This window comes from Mesoplodon bidens (genome assembly GCF_964165515.1).
Source record: "Mesoplodon bidens genome assembly, chromosome: 3".
Lineage (NCBI taxonomy): Eukaryota > Metazoa > Chordata > Mammalia > Artiodactyla > Ziphiidae > Mesoplodon > Mesoplodon bidens.
Window position 1 is genome coordinate 27420326 of NC_138178.1, and position 17733 is coordinate 27438058.

The 17733-nt window shown below is 50.3% G+C and overlaps 1 protein-coding gene across 1 annotated transcript in view; it reads right to left on the reverse strand.

Annotated features, from left to right (window-relative positions):
- Positions 1-17140, reverse strand: part of PFKP (phosphofructokinase, platelet) — an 81384-nt gene extending 64244 nt beyond the window's left edge. Inside the window, exons 1-2 of the mRNA XM_081227018.1 lie at positions 16948-17140; positions 2198-2271 (exon numbers count right to left, since the gene is read on the reverse strand). Of these exons, the coding sequence (XP_081083144.1) occupies positions 2198-2271; positions 16948-17062 (189 nt within the window). The 5' untranslated portion in view covers positions 17063-17140. The remainder of the gene's footprint in view (positions 1-2197; positions 2272-16947) is intronic.
- Between the last annotated feature and the right edge of the window lie 593 nt (positions 17141-17733).

The window sequence follows — 17733 nt, forward strand, 5'->3', positions numbered from 1 at the left end:
TAGGGGCTTCCCTGGTGGCACAGTGTTTGAGAGTCCGCCTGCCGGTGCAGGGGACACGGGTTCGTGCCTCGGTCCGGGAAGATCCCACATGCCACGGAGCGGCTGGGCCCGTGAGCCATGGCCGCTAGGCCTGCACGTCCGGAACCTGTTCTCCGCAACAGGAGAGGCCACAACAGTGAGAGGCCCGTGTACCGCAAAAACAAACAAACAAACAAACAAATAAACAACTAATACTAAACTTTCTTTGGGTTATTTCTATGGAAATATGTTAATATAAAAATTTCAGACATTACATGAAATTTCTAAAAATCTTATATGTTCTGGTATAATGTTATAAGTCATAATTCTAGTTATTACTTTAAAATGTATATCTCAGAAATAAATTTGTATATCTCAGAAAACTAAATTTCCTTGTCAACTGCATTATTAAGAACTTTCATCAAATCTTTAACCGTGGTCAGTTTTAAGTCTTTTGTCATTTACAGACAGTTCTGGGTGTACTCTGATGCTTTCGCAAAAATGTTCCTATAAAAGGGTTTTTTTTCAAGGAATTCATGGAAAAGACTATGACAAGTACAGGTTTCTGGTAACTGACTATACTGCTGAACTGAATGAGTAAGCATTTTCAGAACTCTAATGGAAAACTGATGAATTCATAAAAGTGCTAACAAAAGATCAAGATGAAAAAAAATTAATTACATGGGACTGAGTGAACTGATGAGGATGATTATAATTTTTGTGACTTTCTGTTTGAATAAAAATAAATAAATAAAATAAATAAATAAAAAGATAAAAAGCAAACCTAAGCCCAGGAAAAACCATCTTTCCCGCAAAGGAGAAACACATGGTCATTTGGACCAACGAGCAAAATCTGTGAGCAGCTACTTCTCAAGTAGAGAAAATGACTCAGTAAACAGATTCTGGAGCCCCGGCCAGCTTTCAGCAAGGTGGGCCGCACACACAGAACTGGCAGGGTTGGTGCCACCTGTGTGCCTGGCGTGGGCCTGGGATGGAACAAAGAAATCACTTTGGCGAGACACACTGAGACCGGTTAGGACGACCACCCTTTTAACTCGGCGGATGCCGTATCCTGGGATCACAGCAACGATACAAAGCATAGAACAGCTTCAAATATTAAATCTAGAGCTTGCTGTGTTAGGATACTTGAAAATTGGGCAGTGACCTAAATATTTCTGGTGGCATAGGAATGCAAGGATCAAGTAGCTGAGAGGTCAGGTAAATGATGAGACATCAGGTTGATGGTATTTTACACAGACATTTAACGCGATAGTTGTGGAATGTATGTTAACACATACAAAATTGTCATAACATACTGGCAGGTAAAAAACATAGTATACAAAATACATTTGCTATGGTGCTATTAATGTATATATTTCCTTCCAGTATTTCACATGTATTACACTGGGAAGTATCAGAATAAAACACTAACAGTGATTTTGGAAGAAATAAGCAATTAAAAAAATGATTCTCTTATTTCCATTTTTAAGCTTTATTCTGTTTTATAAATTTAAAAACTAAATATGTTATTTTTTCTAATAGTTTTTGAAACAAATCATGTGGTCCAAGCTGTATGGGTGCCTTCCCTCCAAACACAACTTACTTCTAAGCTGCCAGGACCTCAAAAGCAGGAGATAATGGGCCATCTGTTTGCTTTCAGATGCTTCATTTTGAAGTTAAGGCATAAAGAGATACTAGGGAGGTGGTCTGGGTTTTACATTAATGATGAAAAGCCCAAAGTGGTCGCTCTACCCCCGTTCAGCTTAATGTTTATTTAAATTCAGCCCCCATTTTTAGTGACTATATCACTTCTATAAGGAATGAGAACTACAAATAAATACAACCAGTTTGATATCATTAATCCTACAAGAACACTAGGTGGATATCAAAATGGCATTTTGAGCCCCGTTTCATCACCTTTCTTCCCTTGTTCCCTAATACAAATCTCACAGATGTGCATCTAGACCGGGGGTGTAACCTCTCCTGGTACCTGGGCTCCCCTATTGGTAGCCAAGTGTGCCTGTCACTTGCTGCCTCTCGCCTGCAGTCAGCAGCCCCAGGCAGGCGTGAGGCCCCCAAGTGAGTATGAGGCAGCGATTCCTCATACTCACTTACAAATTTTCAAATTACATTGAGCCAGTGAGAGTCAGAGAAAGTGGGAAGGGGACGTGACACTGACCTCGTAGATAAAGTACACTTTGGCTCCCACGTATATTCCCATGCGCACGACAGCTCGGACAGCAGCGTTCATACCTGCAAATGAATAGGGACAGTAGTTATTGAGGCGGCTGGGGAGAATCTAGTGATGCCATTTAATTAGCTGTGATGGTGGGAAAACCGTGTAACCTCTCGGACGGCCCCTCCTATGGAAAGTGGTCACAACACAGACCTCCAGGATTAATGCAGGGAGAAAGAGAAAAAAGTACAAGTCAGGGACCAGCATGTTGTGGCCTAGTCCACAGATGAACAGAGCCTGGAGCACTGTTTGTTTAGAACATCGCTGTAAACACACTCGGAATATGAGCGACCTCAATTTGGTGTGAATTCGTAGGTTGATTCCATCCAATTGCAAAACAAAGAGGAGAGATGTTTGTTTATAGGTAGCCAAATTCAAAGAAAATAGGCCTGAAAATGCCACTGGTCTGGGGAGGAGATGAAAAATTATTACCAGCTACTAGTGTAAAAGAAAATAATTTAGTCAGTGGCCTTAAATATAAATCATGCCATTTTATTAAAAGAAAGATCAAATTAAACCAGTATACTATAAATAATACCTAATCAAGATAAATCTAGGCCATTTTCCACACTTCCCCAGAGGGCCTTGAAGGAAGTTAAAAGTGCAATGTATCCTTGCATAAAACTGCTACACCCCATTTTGCTTTCCACTGAAGCGCCGTTTTGGGGCAGCCAACTGTGCGATGGACCATAAGTCTAGACCTACGTGAACAGGTCAGGATTTCACATCTGTAAAACCCTGTATCATCATATCAGCTGATGAGCAAGGCCATCAGGAGAGCAGTGAGAAGGGAGGATCATTCCCCTCGTTAGGGATGCAGCCCTGAGCCTCAGAATATGCAGCACCTGGGTATCCAGCCTAACTGCTCCTGGGCCCCCAATAGTTCCAATCTGCCTCCTTCGTAAATTTAAATTTTGGGAACAAACTTCAGGACTAAAGGTGTTGGAAAACGTGGACCATACGGTAAGTGGTACTTCTGGTAAGTAAATAAACAAATGAAGGCACCTTGGGTCCCAGGGAATATACTCCACAGACAAGGAGATTAAATTTGTATGTATTTGGATGGTAAACCTGCTCAGAAGATGGTTACAAATTTTCAAATTACATTGAACCAGGTTGGAAATCTGGAATGAGATTGTTGCCTCTGAAAGGTGACAATTTTGCAAGGCTACAGTGTTCACGGAGCCGGAAAAGCTGGAAATAAATCCATGTTAAATGTCTATCTAACATCTATGCACACGTAGACATTATGTATTTGGTAGTCTCACCACTTCATGTTCAAACCTAGTTTATTACACGAAGGATTTTTTTTTTTTTCTTCTCAGTACGCAGGCCTCTCACTCTTGTGGCCTCTCCCGCTGCGGAGCAAGGCTCCGGACGTGTCGCTTTGCGGCCATGGCTCACGGGCCCAGCTGCTCCGCGGCATGTGGGATCTTCCCGGACGGAGGCACGAACCCGTGTCCCCTGCATCGGCAGGCGGACTCTCAAACACTGTGCCACCAGGGAAGCCCTACACGAAGGATTTTAATGACCTACTGATTCATTGGTGGCTGTCTCTCACACCCTCAAACTCAGCATTTCAAGATGCAATAAATCATTTCACCTGCATCACCTTCTCCTCCTTTTCCTGTATTCTCTCACTCAGATCAGCAAAACGTTTCACTCTCGCACAAGCTGGATACTCCTGATACCCTCCACAGCTCCTGCTCATAAAACTGACACTTCCCTCCCCAAATTTCCCCTGAATCCACTATCTCGCTCTAACATTATTCACGTTATGGCCAGAATGAGTCAAGCAGCTTTTCCTCTTTTGTTATCATACAAGTAATTTATAAATGTATTCTTCTTATTTAAAAAAATTACATATGTCAGAAAAGGCAAAGCTGTGGAGACAGTAAAAAAAAAAAAATCAATGGTTGTTGGGGGTTGGGGGAGGGGGATGAACAGGCAGAGGAGGGGGGATCAACAGGTGGATCACAGAGGATTTTCAGGGCAGTGAAACTGCTCTGTATGGCGTTATAATAACGGATACACCTTGTTATACATTTGTCCAAACCCACAGAATGGGCAACACCAAGAGTGAACCCTAAAATATCAACTCTGGACTCTGGGTGAGGATGACGTGTCCATGTAGGGTCATCAGTTATAACAAATGCACCATCTGGTGGGGGTGTTGATGGGGGGGGTCTGCATGGGTGGGGGCAGAAGATAGAGGGGAATCCCTGGACCTTCCCCTCAGTTTTGCTCTAAAATCTAAAACTCTGAAAAACACGGTTAAAAAAACAAACACAGGGCTTCCCTGGTGGCGCAGTGGTTGAGAGTCCGCCTGCTGATGCCGGGGACGCGGGTTCATGCCCCGGTCCAGGAGGGTCCCGCATGACGCGGAGCAGCTAGGCCCGTGAGCCATGGCCGCTGAGCCTGCGCGTCCGGAGCCTGTACTCCGCAACGGGAGAGGCCGAAGCGGTGAGAGGCCCGTGTACCGCAAAAAAAAAAAACCCACAAAAAACACAGGTGAGGCCGTGTCTTGCTTTCCCATGGCCGCCCCTTTGGAGCCCAGTGCATACACCCTGTAGACGCGCTCTCCTTGTGCCAGCTGTAATCTCACACACTTTTTTGAGATGTTTTCTATGTTAGCATCAGCATTCTTTCTCAAACTCAAAAACGCCCACGTTCCTCCCTGGATTCCCCAGGGCCTGTGCTCGTAAAACCAAGCTCTTCAGGTGAGATCTCCAGCCCCCTGGGCTCTTCCTACCTGCTCAGTCCCACCTGGACGCCCCGTCTACAAGTCAGGACTGCAGCTCCCCCAGAACTGCCACCGCGTCCCAGAGCCGCCCTCTCTCAACCTCCAGGAGGGACGGGGCTCCTGCACCTCCAGGAAGGCTCCCCCACCGGCCTTTCCTCACCGGCCTTCATGGCTCCCACCTGGGCGACACACCTGCATCTCATACAGGCAGCCTCAGCCTTAACCGAACGGATAAACGAGCTCCTCTCGGCCCCTTCCCACGAACCCCACGATTCTAGGACTTCATTCTGTGGCCCTGGAATCGAGAGACTGACCACTAAACGCTGGAGCCCTACCAACCCTCCATCGCCAGGACGCAAGCGCACGGGTAACGCCGACTCCCTGGCCCCCGCCCTCGCCCACGAGCTTCTGAAGACCTCATTTCTGGCGGGGGGCGGGGAAGCTTTCATAAAGGCATGAACAAAGAGGAGTTGGGGGATTTTAGGAAGTGCAAGTGGAGAAAAAACGGCAGAAGGAACGACAAGTGGGACATAATCCAGAGGTGACCCCAGGGGTCCCCGTGTGGAAGAAAAACGTGCCCAGGGTGACCCCTGCCTGAAAGTTCTGACCACCTTCACAGCAGGCCTGGGGCCTGAACTCCTCCCCCGCCCCATGGGGTTGACCTGGACTCACCTGGGAAAGCGGCCCTCAGGGCTGGTCCCCCCTCAGCCCGCAGCAGGCCGGGGGTGGGGGTGGGGGGTGGGGGGTTCCCAGGTCAGGGAGGGTCCTGAGCACCGTATTTCTCCCAACTTCCCAGGAGAGGAGGCTCCGCGCGTCTGAGCCTTAGCGCCCACCCCCCAAGGCTTTTATACCAGGGTCGTTAAGGTAACTTGGCTACACCTGCTGCTTTCACGGGCGGCACGGAGCTGGCCGCCTTCTGATTGGGGCCTGAGAGGAGCTGTTCTCAGTGGCAAACAGGGCTGAGTGCTCTGAGCACCTGAGCTGATGCTCCCAGGAAGCGTGCGGGGCCTGGGTCCTCCTGGGAGATGAGGAAGTCAGGCTCTAAGTGGATAAATTAACAGCCGGGGGAACAAAACTTGTAAAAGGCAAAGCTGGAGTGTAAACCGTACTCTTCCTTTTATTTTAACTTAAAAGCCGTTATAATTCCCTCTAGTAGGAAGGAAACTTGGAGAAAAAAATGCCCATGAGGGCCCAGTTCTTGTGTAATTGTTTGGGGAGGGGCCGGCTCTCCACTTGAATTTGGGAAGAACGGGACAGAGCTGCTATCTGGTGCTGGGCCCACAGCTGGGTGCCTTCAAGGAAGGGCCCAGAGGACAGAAACCAAGGACACAGGAGAGGCCAGTTTTCACCGACAGCCTCTTTGACACACGCGACTGGGATTCAGACATATGATTTGGGGTCTGAGGGCCTCCTGGGTGAGCAGGGCCGATTTTCTGGTTCTGTTGGATGCTGTCCTGTCCTGGACTGTCCACAGAGAGCACAGGGCACTCCAGCTGCTGTTTTCAATAAACGTTCAGACATAGTTGGGTTCCTTCCTTTTGTTTTTGGTTTTGTTTTGGCAGCCAGGCTCAGGAGTTCAAACAACTTCCATAATTGTTTCCATGGGAAACCATCATCCTGCCACCAGGAAAGAATCTTAGTATTTGGAAAGTATCCTCTTCTTCACTTGCAAAAATTAAAACCCTCGTCCTCAGGGAATGTGCAGACTTGCTACGGGAACCAAAAATAAACAAATCTTGAAAGAACCAGGGAGCAGCTAAGTGGAAAATGTGAGAAAATTACTTTAGGTGAGCTAGAAAGAAGAGACATATTGTTTTCTTGATGTGACATATTCTCAAATAGGTTCTTACTAAAGTATCATGCACGTAAGATAGTCATTAAGATAACTTCTTCCGGGCTTCCCTGGTGGCGCAGTGGTTGAGAGTCCACCTGCCGATGCATGGGACACGGGTTCGTGCTCCCGTCCGGGAAGATCCCACATGCCGCGGAGCGGCTGGGCCTGTGAGCCATGGCCGCTGAGCCTGTGCGTCTGGAGCCTGTGCTCCACAACGGGAGAGGCCACAACAGTGAGAGGCCCGCGTACCACCAAAAAAAAAAAAAGATAACTTCTTCCTTGAGGTCAGGGAGGCCGTGGACCCAAAGGTTTCCTGAGATTCTGTCCTGGTAACATTTATTTATTTATTTATTTAAATTTATTTATTTATGGCTGTGTTGGGTCTTCACTGCTGCACGTGGGCTTTCCCTAGTTGCGGTGAGCGGTGGCTACTCTTCGTTGCGGTGCACAGGCTTCTCATTGCAGTGGCTTCTCTTGTTGTGGAGCACGGGCTTCAGTAGTTGTGGCAGGTGGGCTCAGTAGTTGTGGCTCACAGGCTCTAGAGTGCAGGCTTAGTAGTTGTGGCACACGGGCTTAGTTGCTCCACGGCATGTGGGATCTTCCCAGACCAGGGCTCAAACCTTTGTCCCCTGCACTGGCAGGCGGATTCTTTTTTTTTTTTTTAACATCTTTATTGGAGTATAATTGCTTTACAATGGTTAGTTTCTGCTTTATAACAAAGTGAATCAGCTATACGCATATGTATATCCCCATATCCCCTCCCTCTTGCATCTCCCTCCCACCCTCCCTATCCCACCCCTCTAGGTGGTCGCAAAGCACTGAGCTGATCTCCCTGTGCTATGCAGCTGCTTCCCACTAGCTATCTATTCTACATTTGGTAGTGTATCTATGTCCATGCCACTCTCTCACTTCATCTCAGCTTACCCTTCCCCCTCCCCGTGTCCTCAAGTCCATTCTCTATGTCTGTGTCTTTTTTTTTTTTTTTTTGCGGTACATGGGCCTCTCACTGTTGTGGCCTCTCCCGTTGCGGAGCACAGGCTCCGGACGCGCAGGCTCAGCGGCCATGGCTCACGGGCCCAGCCGCTCCGTGGCATGTGGGATCCTCCCGGACCGGGGCACGAACCCGTGTCCCCTGCATCATCAGGCGGACCCTCAACCACTGCGCCACCAGGGAAGCCCTATGTCTGTGTCTTTATTCCTGTCCTCGCAGGCGGATTCTTAATCACTGCGCCACCAGGGAAGTCCCTCTGATAAAATTTAAACTTCAAGTAATTTGTTAGAAACAAGGACTGTGTTGATTCCAATAAAATAACTGGGGCTTTGTTTTACTTCCTATGTGGTCTGAAGAGTCTAATAAACCTCCTTACTTAGCCCTTTATGACCGTGTGGAGCTGTTTCCCCTGCTTATTTCTCAGTGCTCATAACCACTCCCTGACTAATTACAATATTTAAGTTCCCTTTTGAAAAATAAGATCTGGTGCTTAATCCTCTTACTGGTTTCTCCCTGACTATATGGAGTTTTCACCTTTGTACCAAAGCGAGGATAGGTCGCTTAGCATGGGTCAGAAAACAAACTTAAAGCGCACCTTATCTTGCTCTTGCTACTGACATTCTTGGCTTCCTTGTTTAATAATTCAGGTGTGGGAGGGGAAAAAACGTCCTCAGGAGAAAGTGTCGGGATGCTGGATCCCCTGTGAATCAGTTACCAACCGGGGGTTTCTCATCATCCTGCAGTGTCCAAATCACCGAGTCTTGTCTTAGATGTCAGTGACATAAATCTCTGAGCGGGTTCAATCATTCATTTATTCATCTGTCCGTCCATCCAGGACACATGGATGGGGTGTCTTTTCTCTGCTGGCACTGCCGGGCGATGCAGTGACAAAAGAGGGGAAGGCGTGGCCCTGGTGGGGCTTGTTGCAGCCGGTAAACAACACACAACACACACACACATTTCAGCCAGAGGCGGAGGAGAAAGAAGGAAAGCAGAGCAGGGCTGGGGGCTGCCATGGGGGTGTGCCGCCTTGAGACGCGCCATTTGGGAGAGAATGGAAGACGGCGACGGAGGCTGGCCAAGTGGCCATCTGGACGTCTGGGAAGGAGGACTACGGCAGGCCCAGGGCCGCTGCGGGCACCAGACCGCTGCCAGAGGTCCCCTGCGTGGCCCCTGACTGTGACATGAACACACCGGAGGGACCGTCTGAACCTGAGCGCCTCACACACCCCTCCCTCTAGACCCCCATCCACTGGGATCCCCACAGACCACACCAACACGCACTGGGGCAGACATACGTTGGATTTCAAAGGCTCAAGATGGAAAAAAGAATGTGAAACAGCTTATTAATCACCTTTGAATTGACAATGGGTTGAAACATTGGACTAAATAAAATAGAGGCTTAAATTAATTTCACCTGTTTCTGTTACATTTCCAAACGTGGTGACTAGTTTAAATTTACACAATCACATGTAAGCCTTGTCTCTGCCAGTTCCCTTGATCTTGAACCTGCTTTTAACCCCCAACAACGTGTGTCTATCTTGCCACACCTACCAGCGCGAAGCGATGCATATTCTATCCGGGATCCTAATGCAGCTCATTCCCTGTGATGATTTTCCGCTAGTTTTCCCACTATTCACTGGTATGAACACTGTGTCAGGAATGTCCTTCTGCCAACCTGCCTGTCCCCACCTGGGCTCCTCGTTTGGCCTTTCTTCCTGCTGCATGGACCAGCTCCAGCCTGAGGCTCCACTGACACAGCCCACCCCCAACTCACCCTCCACGGCCCAGTCTGGCTCCTCAGGACACTGGGGCCCCCTCCCCAGCCCTCCCCTCCTCTCTCCGCAAAGCCGCCCTCATCAGAGGCAGCTGGCACCCAGGTGGCTTCCAGGTCACACGAGGTAAATCCAAAGTCCTCCTGGCCCCGTCCCCACCCCTCACACTGGCCCAGCCACTCTCTCCCAGCCCTGCCTGCTCCTGGCTACTTCCTGCTGGTCATCCCTTCCCCCTCCCGTGGCAAGTGGGGGGGCCGTCCCTGGGAGAAGGGGCTCCACCGTCAGCCTAAGGCAGGCCGAGGAGGCTGTTACTCATCTGGGGGACGATTTAACGAGAGAGAAAACAAAACCTGAGAATATTCAACCAGAGCTGAAAAAATAAGGAGGGATGGCAGCTCGAGGTCCCCCTGGCCAGCCTCCAACACTTGTAATCAAAAGAACCCTGGCCCGACCACTTGCTCACACCTTTACACAAGGGGTCTCCATTCACTGATCTCCCCGTCAGAATCCTCACCAGAAAACCATCACAGGAAACATCAGATGGTCTGAACCGCCACCTGGACCCAGGACTCCAGCGAGGTCCTCGGCCAGCCGCGGGTGTGACTGTCAGGCCTTCCCTGGACCCACAGAATCAGAATCTGCATCTCAGCCAGATCCTCAGGCAGCTGTCTGCATCCAGGATAAAGAAGGAGGCTGAGGGCCCTTGGGGGCAGCAAGGCCTCCCTGGGCCTGAGTAGTGCTGCCTTTTCTCTGCAGCAGGTCCTGCTTGAGACTCAGGGTTGTCTTAGGGGCAGGGGAAGGTGGGGGGGGGGGAGGGGAAGGTGGGGGGGAGGGGAAGGTGGGGGGAGGGGAAGGTGGGGGGGAGGGGAAGGTGGGGGAGGGGAAGGTGGGGGGAGGGGAAGGGGAGAAAAAAAGACGGGCGAGAAGACAGGGATAGCGTGATTCCACTTCGCGTTGCAAACCAACAGTCGCAGGCCCTGTCCCACCAGGACTGCAGAGCAGAGCCAGACCCTGTAAGGAAGTCCCTTCGTGCTCAGGACGCCGCTCGGCCACACACTATGCTGCCTCTTGTCCTGACAGCACAACGGCTGTGATTCCCAGCACCCTAAGCGTGTGGTGGTGAAGACATGTGGAAGAGAGGGTGGGAGGAAACTGGGGCCCCGGAAGATGCTTTCTCACAAATAAAATACACCCCCATACAGAGCTCGCTGCAAAGAATAACTCGAAAAGGTGACTCAGCTAGTTTCTTAACATAAAGCCATCTGTTCTTTACGCAAAGACACCTTCCAACATGATTGCAATCATGGCGGGTATACATCTGTGCCCTTATGTCTGCCTGTAACATGTCACTACCCTATCCCCATACTTCTACTGTAACTGCTTCTGGCACCCCATCAGATCCGTGTTCAAACAGCCCCAATTCTCCCGGATAAAAGGTTTGAGTCCTGTATCAAAGCTTTCAGTTTTCTGGAACCGAGCGGGAAAACATGTTTTGGAAAGATGACAAAATGTCTAATTTCTAAAGGTCATTTAAGTTGTCACACAACGGTATTTGCACTCCTAGAAAAGGGTGCAATTGCATGGATTTTCCACGGTACCCATGGGGTGAACACTAGCATTCTAGTGCACGGCCTCCTGGACCCAATAATTTTTGCTAAATTAATGATTACATTGTCAGTGGGAAAGATCCCCTTACAGAATGTAAGTGCTCAGAGCCAGGGCAGGGAGGGCCCCAGAGCTGTGTGAGGTGAGATGCTCACTGTTCTCATCTTACTGGGCTCTCAGGCCCTCAAAGTTTTGGGTGGGCATGGAAGGAACCCACCCAAGCAGGGCCCAGATGCTGTGTTCAAGAAAACGTGTTCAGGGGAGAACCAACCAGCGCCCAGCTCTGGTTGACAGTACTTCACATTTCTGAGGACGGTTTTTAAGTTCTTATCTTGAGACATTAGTTGTTCCCAGATACAGCTCTGCAGATAAAAGAGTGCTTTTGTGTGGGAGTTCCCTGGTGGCCTAGTGGTTAGGATTCCAGGCTTTCACTGCCCTGACCCGGGTTCAATCCCTGGTCAGGGAACTGAGATCCTGCAAGCCACTCGGTGGGGCCAAAAAAAAAAAGAGTGCTTTTGATTAGTGAAGGTTTAATTCATCAAAATGACTTCATGAGAGGGCTTCCCTGGTGGCACAGTGGTTAAAAACCCACCTGCCAATGCAGGGGACACGGGTTCGAGCCCTGGTCCGGGAAGATCCCACATGCCGCGGAGCAACAAAGCCCGAGCGCCACAACCATTGAAGCCCACGCGCTTAGAGCCTGTGCTCCACAACAAGAGAAGCCACTGCAATGAGAAGCCCGTGCACCATAACGAAGAGTAGCCCCCGCTTGCTGCAACTAGAGAAAGCCCACGCACGGCAACAAAGACCCAATGCAACCAAAACTAAATAATAAGTTAATTAATTTTTAAAAAGCATATTAAAAAAAAAGACTTCATGAGAAAAGACAGCCAGAACATCTAGTCGCCCACCATTTTGCAGAAGGAAGTGGTCCACACTCAGTGAGATCCCAGGAGGGAGACATTCAGCAAACATCTGGGTACCTGCTGAGTGCCCCGTACTGTGCTGGGGCACACCCTGGTGAATGGACATATGTCCTGGGCCACCCCCTTCTCACTGCAGCCACGTGGCCTGGCCAGTTCATCTCAAAGCTCACTTGTTCATGCGTGAAACAGGAGTCACTGCGTGGAAGCATTAGTGCCTACTGCTAAGCACATGGTCACTCGATGTTAGTCACTCTTTTTTTTTCTAATTTTATTGGAGTATAGTTGATTTACAATGTTGTGTTAGTTTCAGGTGTACAGAAAAGTGTATCAGTGATACATATACATATATCCATTCTTTTTCAGATTCTTTTTCCCATATAGGTTATTACAGAGTATTGAGTAGAGTTCCCTGTGCTATACAGCAGGTTCCTGTTGGTTGTCTATTTTACATATAGTAGTGTGTTAATCCCAAACTCCTAATTTATCCCTCCCCCCGCCTCCACGTTTCCTCTTTGGTCACCATAAGTTTGTTTTCTAAATCTGAGTCTGTTTCTGTTTTGCAATTAAGTTCATTTATGTCATTTTTTAAAAAAAATTAGATTCCACATATGAGTGATATGATATTTGTCTTTCCCTGTCTGACTTACTGTACTTAGTATGATACTCTCTAGGTCCATCCATGTTGCTGCAAATGGCAATATTTCATTCTTTTTTATGGCTAATTCTTCCTATTAGTGGAAAGGCTTATATAGACTCCATCTATGTGAGCTTTCTGCAAACAATGTCTTCATGCTTACTTTGCCACAGGCCAAAAAGGACTCAGCTTTCCTGTTCAGTCTACCCTCTGGGTCCATTTCTGTGCATTCTCAGCTGCACCGGGCCCTCCAGAAGCCCTCAATTTGTGTCTAAGACAATGAGTCATTTTTGGCGTATGACATAATGTTGCTTGGGGGTAGATACCTAGTCATGGTAAGTCTGTCCACTGACCTGGAACTTATTTTTAGTTAAAGTGAAAATCAATTTAAACTTGCAGACATTCCTTGTGACAATGGAAGCAACCCAAAGAATGAAAAAAACAATAATTAGTCTTAGAAATAGTCTTCCTTAATGGCCAGGGCTGGGGGATTCAGGAATATAGCTGGGGGATTTTCATTTTGTTCAATAATCATATTATACAAATTCCACTGGAAAACAAGCATTTCATCACTTTGGTATCAGGTGTTACATCAATTTAGCCACCCCAATGCTCTTACTGTACAAATGCGTTTTCTGTTATCAAAGCTGGGTAAAAATCATCTGTATAATCTATGTAATATCTTCCATTTCTTTTGACTAGTAAGTAGGGTAGCTATTGTCTCATGTTTAAATATCTATCTGAAGTTTTAGGTTCACTATTTGTTTTAGATGATTATAATTTACCTCTTCATTAACTTAGTGAAGAAATCATTAAGGCATTTTATACCAATTAAATAGTTTATGTATTTTTAGTATGAGGAATTTCACACAGTGGTCCTGTTTTCCAATGTAATTTGTAAAGCACAATCTTAAATTCCACTTGAGTTTTTAAAAAATTTTAAGTTTTTTTGTCTCTAATTTGAGAAAAAATATTTGATTTGGGGCAAATTATTTAAATACTTCTTGATTTTTTAATCTGCAAAATGGAAAGAAAATGCCACCCGCCTTACCAAATAAAATTCTGGTGTTATGATAAAAAATAATCTGCATAATTTTGAGCAAACCAGGCTTTGCTCCTCTGAGTATTAATTAGTTGTTACAACCGTAAAAGCAGGGCTTACTGAAAAGTGTCTGGGGCTGAGACCTCACAGAACTTCATTTAAATCCTGCCATGGGGCCACCTATGAGCCTGCCACCTTAATGAGGTTACTTCTCTCCCCTTCAGCCTCTCTGTCACCTCTGAAATGAGGATGTGTGTGTCTTAGAGCCAGGTAATCAGGCCTGGAGATAAGAACCATAAGCTCCTAGAAAATCAAGTGAGCTCAATAACTAGAAGCTATAGTCATCTCAACATGGAATTTTACCATAATTTCACATCTGATTCGAAAGCTATCCTGAAATTAAGACTTGTGATTATTCTCCTTGGTCCTTATTAGCTGTGAGCAAAACTCTCTTATCTCAGGGAAAATCAAGCACTGATACCATTTAGAGTCAAGATAAGATGGTAAAAGGATAGGGGTGTAACAGGGAGCATCTCTAGGAATAACCTCCTCCAAGGGGCTGTAAGTCTGCTGCTGCCTGCCGAGACCAGCCCCTGGGTGCACATGTTAAGGTGAACTTTCTTGGAAAGAAATGCATTCAACTGTTCAGTCAGGTCTCAGGTAGGATCAAAAGAGGAGGTGGCTCTTGGCATGAAGTCCAAGAAGAAATGGAGACTACAGCCTCAGCTCTGCCTGAGGGAAAATGCCCAGACGCCCGGCCATGGTGGGCTCTCCAGGGGCCGCCCAGATGTGTCAGTTCAGAGCATCAGGCGATCTCCCATTAACTTGACAATACACTGACCAAGCCACGTTCTCATATAATTTTGATTCTCAAAGTATCCTTTCCACTGACAAGAAGAGCTGTGGACTTACTGACCTCTATTATTCATAACTGCTCACAAAGCTGCAGAGATAAGTAGCAGGTAAGTATCAGTAGCAGAAAAAATGCTGGTTCTGTCTATTGCATCATTACCTCAGTTGCCTTTGCACCAGCTACCAGGTAGCTGAGCAGACTTTTGGACAGGAACTCAAAAGAATGACCCATATTTTTTTCAACAGACAGAGCACCTTAATTCTAAAATGACCTTGAAACTCTGATCTTGAAGCCTGGAGGGTGAAGAGACCAGTTCCTCTTCCTATGCCAACAATTTATTCTCTTTCCAAGACCGGGGTAAGAGTCACTCAAGATGCTTCCTAATTTGGGCTAGCCCACGTCTCCAGAGGCACGTGCTTTTGAAGCCCTTTGACGGGGAAGCCTCTCTCAGCCCCACCGCGACCCCGCCAGACCCCATCCGGCACATTATTTAAGTAACTTGGGCGATGTTATCTATTTCACTCTGCCACTTCCCCAACCCCAGCCTTGTTTATATCACAACATTTTCTCTCTTCAATGTTTATACCAGGGGCCACTTTACTAGCATACCAAATTAGACCAGCCCTGCCTCGCGCTGACGCAAAGGCAGGCTTGTGGGGCTGCGACAGTGACTGATGTCGCGAGCGCCACCTTCAATAGGACAGGGAGGGGCTTCCAAGGGACCCACTCGCCGGGGACCCCCACGCCTCCTGCCCGCCGCAGGCGGGGTGCCCAGGGTCAAGGGCGCGGGGCGCACGGGCGGTGACTGGCCAGGCATCACGTACGCGCCCGCGGCGGGCGGGGCCGCAACCTCAGCGCCCCACCTGTCGCACCCCCCCAGGCCCCGCCCGGCTCAAGGGCGAAGGGAAGGTCACGGGCAGGGTGGGCGGCAGGCGAGGGCGCCGGGCCCAACGCTTAAGCATCCCTGCACCGTGTGTGGTGAAAAGGAGGCATCAGGGCCTTTCAACTCATCCGGGACAGGAGGAAGAAGGTAAAATAAAAACCAAAACCTAGCTCGAGAGGCGTCTCCGGCCTGCGATCCTCAGGCTCCAAGGACGCAGCCGCCTGAGCACAGCCCTGCTACTTTATAGCGGTTGGCTCGCCCCACCCAGGTATTCACCGGGATCAGGAAATCCCAGCGTCTGGGAACCCCTGCGCCCCCATGTGCGCCCAGCGCTAGGGACCCGGGGCACGTCTGTGTCACCCTCGCTTTACATTGAAATATTTTCTTCGTGTGTCCGTGGGCACCGAGCCTGGGTCCCCTTCTCCCCGCAATCAGCTTCCACGCCTGAGGGTGGGGGGCGGCTGCTGGAGTCCGCGCCTGCGGGGCTGGTGACGCCCCGGAGTCCCCGCTTCCTGTTCCTTCCCATCCGGGGGAGGCTGGCGGGGAGGGCTCAGTGACCCATTTCAGCTTTCAGTTTGGTGACGAGCCGGAAGGGGACAAGAGATTAGAGAGGAGGAGAACCGTTTTTAAAATCTCCCAGCGGAAACGCGAGGTGGTGCCGGGCCGCCGGGCAACCCCGGGCAGGGACCCCCGTGCGTCCCCCGCCGCGTCCCGCCGGACAGCAGCGGGGACGCCGCCCGCGCCGCTCGGGGGTCGCGAGGTTGCAGAAGCGTCGCAGGGACCCAGCGGTTTTTTCCAGGACAGTGGGGGTGGGGAGCTGGGGAGGGAGCCGCGGCATCGGAAGTGGCCGCGCTGTAGCCAAGCTTTGGAGGGGCGTCCGGCTTCATCCTACGACTCGGAAGAGAAATGACCTCCGAGCGCGGTCCGGGCGACCCCGTAGCCAGTCGCAATTTAAAAAATAAACGTGAAGGTGGAAAACTGACCTTCCTGGTAAGGGATCCTACTGCCATATCCCTCCCTTCCCCCCCGCCCCGACTCCGCAGTGACTCCTTCTGAGGCTGCACGGCCCGCACCCCCTCCCGCCACAGGAAGGTACCCCCGAGGTTCCTGGGCGCGGGGATTCTCCCCCACCCTTCTCTTATCCCCGGTACCCGCTCTCCTCCTCTCTTCTCTTTGCTTCCCCCATCTCTTCTCCCTGGAGCCTCATCCTTTCTCTCTGGTCCCTGCTCCCCATCCCTTTTTCCCGGTACCCCCATCCTTTCTCCCCGGTACCCCCATCCTTTCTCCCAGGTACCCCCATCCTTTCTCCCAGGTACCCCCATCCTTTCTCCCGGTTACCCCCACATCCCTTCTCCCTAGTCCCCTCCCTTCGCCTCCGGCCCGGGACCCGGGGAGGCGGTGGCGCACCTTGGGCATCCCCGCCGCTGGTCAGCACGCCTATGGCTTTGCCGGCCCCGGAGAGTTGCTCCAGGAACTTTCGCAAGGAGCCCTTCGGGTTCGGGGAGACGTCGTGGTCGCCCATGGCGAGCAGGCCGGAGATCGCGCTCGGGAGGGTGCTCAGCAGGCACTGCGCCCTCCTGCGCCGCCGCCACTGGAACCGCCGGCCCCGCCCGCGCGGCGCGCGCCAATGGACGGTCAAGGGCGGGCTCAGGGGCGCGGGTTAGGCGGGGCAGGCGGGACCGGGGGCGCCAGCTTTCAGGGAGCCGCGCGGGCCAAGGAGCTTGGCCTGCAGGGAGCACCACTTGGTGGTGGTGGTGGGGGGTTGCATCGCAGGTGGGAGGAGCGTTACGAGCCGGAAGCATCTCAGAGGGAAGGAGAAGCACTGCAGGTGGGTGGGGAAATCACCGCAGGTGGGCGGAGCATCCCTGGTGGGGGAGGGGAAAGCACCCTAGGAGGGTGTGCAGCGAAGGTGGGAGGAGCATCGAGAGGGGGAAGCGCGGCAGTCAGGGGGAAAGCACAGCAGCTGGGTGGGAGCATCTCTGGGGAGCGCAGCAGGTGGGGGGAGTAGGGGGGAGGCGGGGCGCTACAGGTGGGCTGGATCACCGTAGTTGTGGGAGCGTGGCAGCATCACGCGCGGGGAGCGCAGTAAACGGGGGGGGGCGGGTGCGGAGCGCCGCAGGTGGGAGCGCCGGGCCCGCGGCAGCTGGGGGGACTGAACCGTCGCAGGCGCACGCCCGTTCCCGCAAGATTCCT